We start from the raw sequence: 6,000 nt of genomic DNA, 5'->3' as shown, positions 1-6,000 counted from the left end.
AGCTCAGTCTCATCAGTGCCCATCCCTTTAGTCTGTTCAGTGCATGGTGATTAGAGAGGAAAGCAGCTGGATTAGAGACTGTCGAGTGGACACTGTTAGAAAAAGACCTCCCTCCAGGTCCCATTAGACTCTGTTGTTAAACAGTGTTTTTTTTTTAAAGGCACAAGTTGTACTTTGTGCAAAATGAAGGGGCAGAGCCAGGGGTGGGTCATGGGCAGAGCTTGACAAGGGGCCCTTGTTTTATATGGTCTGGGGCCCTGGGTATTTGCAGTCTGCCCCTGGACAGCAGGGTGCACCAGAAGGTTGGGACCCACGTGACTGGCTCGGGCTGCATTCCTGTATCGGCCCATTCAGTATCAATTATAGAATCTGTTAGAAAGAGTCCCCTCCAGGTCCCATTAGAGTCCGAAAAAGAGTATAATGAGACCTGAAGGGGCCTCTTTCTAATAGAGTGTACAGTGACAATCTTCATTCTCTCTGGTCCTCATGGAACCTCCTTCTTGTGCCATGAATCTCACCCCTGCCCCAACCTCTCACAAAGTAAAAATAAAATTGGCACTGTGTAGCGCTCCACTTACCCTAACTATGGGAACTGCAGCTGTGGCTGACTCCTGCGTCCTCTGTGGCTGTCTGGCTGGCTCTCGCATCCTCTGTGGCTGGCTGGCTCCCGTGTCCTCTGTGGCTGACTCCTGTTGGTGGCTGGCTGGCTCCCACGTCCTCTGTGGCTGGCTCCTGTGGGTGGCTGACTGGCTCCTGTTGGTGGCTGGCGCCCACGTCCTCTGAGGCTGGTTCCTGTGGGTGGCTGGCAAGCTGCTGTGGCTGGCTGCCTCCCTGCTCCGGGTGGGTCACTGTGGCTGGCTGTTTCCTGGTGTGGCTGGCTGATTTCCTGGTTTGGGTGGGTCACCCTGGGTGACTGGCTGGCACCCTGGCCCTGCTGTGGGTGGGACATCGTGGGTGGCTGGCTTCTGTGAGTTGTTTCCTGTTTCCTTGCTGTGGGTGGCTGGCCTGGCTCCCTGCTGTGGGTTAGTGGGTGGGTGGGTGGATGGCACGGTGCACACTGCTGAGGGTGGCTGGCCTGGCTCCATGCTGTGGGTCAGTGGGTGGCTGGCTGGCATGGTGCACTCTGCTATGGGTGGCTGGCCTGGCTCCCTGCTCTGAGTCAGTGGGTGGGTGGCTGGCTGTCTGGCACAGTGAACCCTGCTGTGGCTGACAGAGAGGGGGACTGAGAGAGGGACTGAGCGGACAGAGGGACGGGTGGACAGAGGGGAATGGCACTGACAGAGAGGGGTGGGCTGACAGAGAGGAGGTGAACTGACAGAGAGGGGCGAGCTGACAGGAGAGGGGTGGGCTCACAGAGGGGGGGCACTGATAGAGAGAGGGGGCACTGACAGAGGGGCGGCACTGACAAAGGGACAGGCTGATAGAGAGGGGCGGGCTGACAGAGAGCGGTGGGCTGATAGAGAGGGGTGGGCTGATAGAGAGGGGGTACACTGACAGAGAGGGTGGGCGCTAACAGAGGGGGTACACTGACTGTGAGGGGGTACATGAGAGAGAAGGACCTCAGGAGATGCACAGTGCACCAGGCAGAGTGGCGGGACTCCTGCAGCAAGTGGTCACGATCACCCCCATCTCCACGCGTGACAAGCTCCACCAGGCCAATCGCAGACCCCCCTGACGGTCGCCCGCACATAACCCTGTTTGGCCAATCACAGGGCGCTCGCATGGACTACAGTTCCCAAAATGCCATAATATAGCGGCTTTCTGATAGAACACCCCCGCTGCGGCCATGCTCCTGGCCCTACTTTCTCAGTGAAATTTTTTAAAAATCATCAGCGGGCGGCTGCCAGCCATTCTGCATATAAGTTGGGGCAACCTGGGGGGAAATTGCCCCCCCAGCCCGCCCCTGCTTGCAACCCACTCTACACAGAAGGATGTCAGCTGCCCCTAACTCTGAAGGTCATCATTGGGCTTCAGGGGCCCCAGGACTTGGCTACATTTATTGTTCTTTTTTTATCCTATTCTATTTATTATAGTTGCACGTATATGTGCATCTGCGTACACATGCATAAAAACTCTAGCTTTATTTTAATTAAAGAGGAGTTTCCATTAAAAAAATAAAAATAAAAGTCAGCAGCTACAAATACTGCAGCTGCTGACTTTTAATAATTGGACACTTACCTGTCCCAGGGTCCAGCGATGTGGGGGGATCGAAGCCCTGCTCGTCCGCCCCTCTGCTCGGCAGTGCCAGCATTGCAACTGTGGGCACCCGGCTGTAGCTTCACAGCCGGGCACCCACTGTGCATGCGCGAGTGGCGCCACTCGCCGTGATTGGCTGCGCAGTCATCTGGGACCTGTCACATGTCCCAGATGACTGACAGGAGGGAGGGGGCAGAGCCTGAGCCCTTCCTGTGCCAAGGGGAAGTGACATCAGGAGCCCAGGCACTGAAGGAGGCAGACTACGAGGAACCCCGTAGCAACAGGCATTTAGAGGTGAGTTAAACATTTTTTTATTTTTTTTACAAATGTATTTTTTATTTTTTTTAGGAATTTTAATGATTTTTTTTTTTTTTTTTTTTCTGTGCAACACCAAGTGTGGGGAATGTGTGTGTAAAAATACTGACTGGTAATGGCGATTTGTCAGGTTGCAGATGGTTTCATCAGAGACAGCCCCCTATATGTATGATTATGGTCAGACACTGCCATCTATGTTGTTTCTAGTTATTTTCTTCCTTTACAGGAAAACGAAACTAGCTTCACTTCTCACTCCCAGTCATTGAACGAGTAACAGCACACAGATCAGATGGCAGGCTATGCACCCATTTACAATCCAGTAAGTTGCTGATTTTATTATATTACTGATTGTTTTTACTGTTTCTTAGTACAACTTTTGTCTGTTTGTAATAATGTAATAATGACCAGATAAGTAGTTTGTAATAATGAGGGAAGGATATGTGAGTGCATGTCTTTACAATCTCCTCTTGCAGTACCACTAATACCTAAAGATGTAGGATTAGCTCCGCTGTGTTGAATAATTACCCTCTATATACAAGAATGTTGAATTACTGGATGATTGAAACCCCAGGCAGAGCTCTGCTATCTGCTCACATGCTGCAAAGTGCTGACATATGTATAGAGAAGGAAATCAGTCTACTCTGTTTCACAATGTCATCTAGTTTCACATGTAATAGAATCGCTATAAGACCCCTTTCACACTGAGGCGGTTTTCATGCGTTGTAGAAATAGCCTCTAAAGAACGCCTGAAAACCACCTCCCATTAATTTCAGGTGTGACTTTTCACACACGCTTGTGGGACGTTAGGAAAAGTCCTGCAAGCAGAACCTTTGGGGCGGTTTGGGCTCACAAAACGCCCCTTCCCATTGCAGTGAATGAGCAGCTCTTCCAAAGCGAATGAAAATCACTTCGGAGGCGCCACAACACGGGCGTGTTTAACCCCCTTCTTTGGCCGCTAGCGGGGTTTAAAGGGCCCTGCCAGTGGCCTAAAAGCGTCACTAAATCAAGCGGCGCTTTAGCACTAACACGGCCAGGGCTCAGTGTGAAAGGGGCCTTAGGGCTCATTCCTTTAGGCATACCTATGCATACACCCGTGTAAGGCTTGAGTCACATCTATGCATGTTGCTTTTGAGCGTTTCTGCAGTGCTTTTTGTATTTTTTTTTAAGTGCGAATTTGCGTTTTGGGGGGGGGGGGATTTGTTGTTTCGCAGATTAAAAATGCAAATCGCAGTAAAAACACGACATGCTTTTCTGCAGCTTCTCCATCGAAGTCTATTAAACCAAAAATGCAAAAAAAAGGCACAGTTTTGCATTTACAAAAAGGTCCCTGACCCTTTCCAAAAACACAGAGGCACAAAAATGCATTGATGTGAATGTGTTCCATAGGAACCCATGTTAAAAAAATGTCCTGTGTCTCTACAAAAAGCATGAAAAAATGCATTGGTGTGAATGGAGCCTTAAAGAGGAAGTAAACCCTGATGAGTTTACTTCCTCTTTCATTCCCTGCAAAGCATAATGGACTACTATGCATCGAATAGTAGTCCATTATGTGTCACTTACCTGACACAGGAGCCAGCGAAGTCACCGCTGTCCCCTGTAGTCCGGCACATCCATCTTCTCGGTGGGGTCTCGCAGCTCCGCCGCTGTCATTCGGCGAAGCCGTCACTCCTGCGCATGCGCACGGGAGCCGACATGCGCGGCAGCTCTGTCGCTGAAAATGCCTCGCTCAGTGCGCCTGCGCGCCGCTGTCTACCGCGCATGGGCCGTAGACAGCGATGCCTGTCTTCGGGCAAATATCTCCTAAACCGTATGGTTTAGGAGATATTTCTTGGACCTACAGGTAAGCCTTAAAGCGGAGGTCCACCCTAAAGTGGACCTTCCGCTCATCGGAACCCTCCCCCCCTCTGGTGCCACAATTGGCACCTTTCAGGGGGGAGGAGGGTGCAGGTACCTGTACAGTACAGGTATCTGCACCCACTTCCGGGATAGCTCTCTGCGGAAAGGGGCGTAGATTACGCCCTTTTCCGAAAGTCCCCCGCTGCCTGCTGGGAAACACACAGATCCCAAAGGGCAGCGGGTCCATCCTTATTGCGCAGCGCAACTCGCGCATGCACAGTAGGGAACCGGGCAATGAAGCCGAAAGGCTCCACTTCCTGATTCCCATACCCAAGATGGCGGCGGCAGCACCCGAGAGACGACCGAGAGATCGGCTTCGGGTGCCGACATCGCGGGCGCACTGGACAGGTAAGTGTCACTATTTTAAAAGTCAGCAGCTGCAGTATTTGTAGCTGCTGGCTTTAAAAAAAAAAAAAAAAACGCGAAGTCCCGGCGGACTCCCGCTTTAATGTAGGCTTACCTGTAGGTCAAAGTGTGTTGTAAGGGTTTACAACCACTTTAAAGCAGAACTTTGGTCATTTTTATATCTTTCCATCTATTAAATCTTCTGCCCTTTTTTGTTTTAACTTTGGATAGTTAACCCCTTATTTAATTTTCTGCCATTAAATACCTTATACAGCCCACTTCTTGTTTCTTGTCTGGAAAAATGCCTAGGCGTTTGAAATCATGCACAGCTCTCTCTCTCACTCTCATGAGAGTTTTCCAGGAAGGAAGGGGGGGGTGAGTCATAATAGGGCCAAGAGCTGTGGGGGCTGCAGAGCTGGAGGTGTGCCTCTGTGTAAATCCAGGAAGTGAACAGGCAGCAGCTTCAGCTGCCCACAGTTAAAATGGATGCAGCCAAACTCAGTGGAGGGAGATTTCTGCAGCATATTTGGCAAGTACAGAATCACAGTATATATAAAATAATATGCAAAGTGATTGGAGGGAAGCTTCATAATGATGTTTTTATTACAAATTATGTGAGCAGACTGCAGTTTCTCTTTAACCACTTGACCACTGGGCACTTAAACCCCCTTCCTAACCAGACCAATTTTCAGCTTTCGGTGCTCTCACACTTTGAATGACAATTACTTATTCATACAACACTGTACCCATATGAAATTTTAGATTTTTGTCCTTTTTTTCCCACACAAATAGAGCTTTCTTTTGGTGGTATTTAATCACTGCTGGGTTTTTTATTTTTTGCACTATCAATCAAAAAAGACTGAAAATTCAGTAAAAATGTATTGCAGAATATTGGCAAGTATTGGCAGAGTATTGCAGTGTTGCAGAGTATTGGCAGAGTATTGCACAGTGTTGCAGAGTATTGCACAGTGTTGCAGAGTATTGCACATTGTTGCAGAGTATTGCACAGTATTGGCAGAGTACTGCACAGTATGGGGAGAGTATTGGCACTGGGCAACCCTGTGGGCACTACACATCCAGCCCACAGCGCTGCTGCTATCTCTCCGCCTCTCCCCTCTCACTGTACCGATCGGTACAGAGAGGGGGGGAGGAACCTGCATCATGACATGACGCTGGTTTGTTTACATGTGATCGCTCCGTCATTTCACGGAGCGATCACATGGTAAACGGCCACTACCGCGATCCATG

The 6,000-nt window shown here is 49.9% G+C and overlaps 1 protein-coding gene across 8 annotated transcripts in view; it reads left to right on the top strand.

Annotated features, from left to right (window-relative positions):
• The first annotated feature begins 2,439 nt into the window (after positions 1–2,439).
• The window catches only part of LOC143930166 (galectin-4-like), a 101,305-nt gene continuing 97,744 nt past the window's right edge, over positions 2,440–6,000 (top strand). For 3 of the 8 annotated variants that reach the window (XM_077454752.1, XM_077454591.1, XM_077454234.1), the window contains exons 1-2: positions 2,444–2,490; positions 2,738–2,830. In XM_077454752.1, the coding sequence (XP_077310878.1) occupies positions 2,801–2,830 (30 nt within the window). In that variant the 5' untranslated portion in view covers positions 2,444–2,490; positions 2,738–2,800. Of the gene's footprint in view, positions 2,491–2,737; positions 2,831–6,000 lie in introns of all 8 variants that reach the window. The other 5 variants (XM_077454504.1, XM_077454327.1, XM_077454412.1 and 2 more) reach the window with 4 other exon arrangements.

This window comes from Lithobates pipiens, unplaced genomic scaffold, assembly GCF_037356315.1.
Source record: "Lithobates pipiens isolate NorthernLeopardFrog02 unplaced genomic scaffold, aLitPip1_a1.2 Scaffold_1, whole genome shotgun sequence".
Lineage (NCBI taxonomy): Eukaryota > Metazoa > Chordata > Amphibia > Anura > Ranidae > Lithobates > Lithobates pipiens.
Note: the sequence above shows the minus strand (reverse complement) of the source record. Positions and strands in the feature narration are given on the sequence as shown.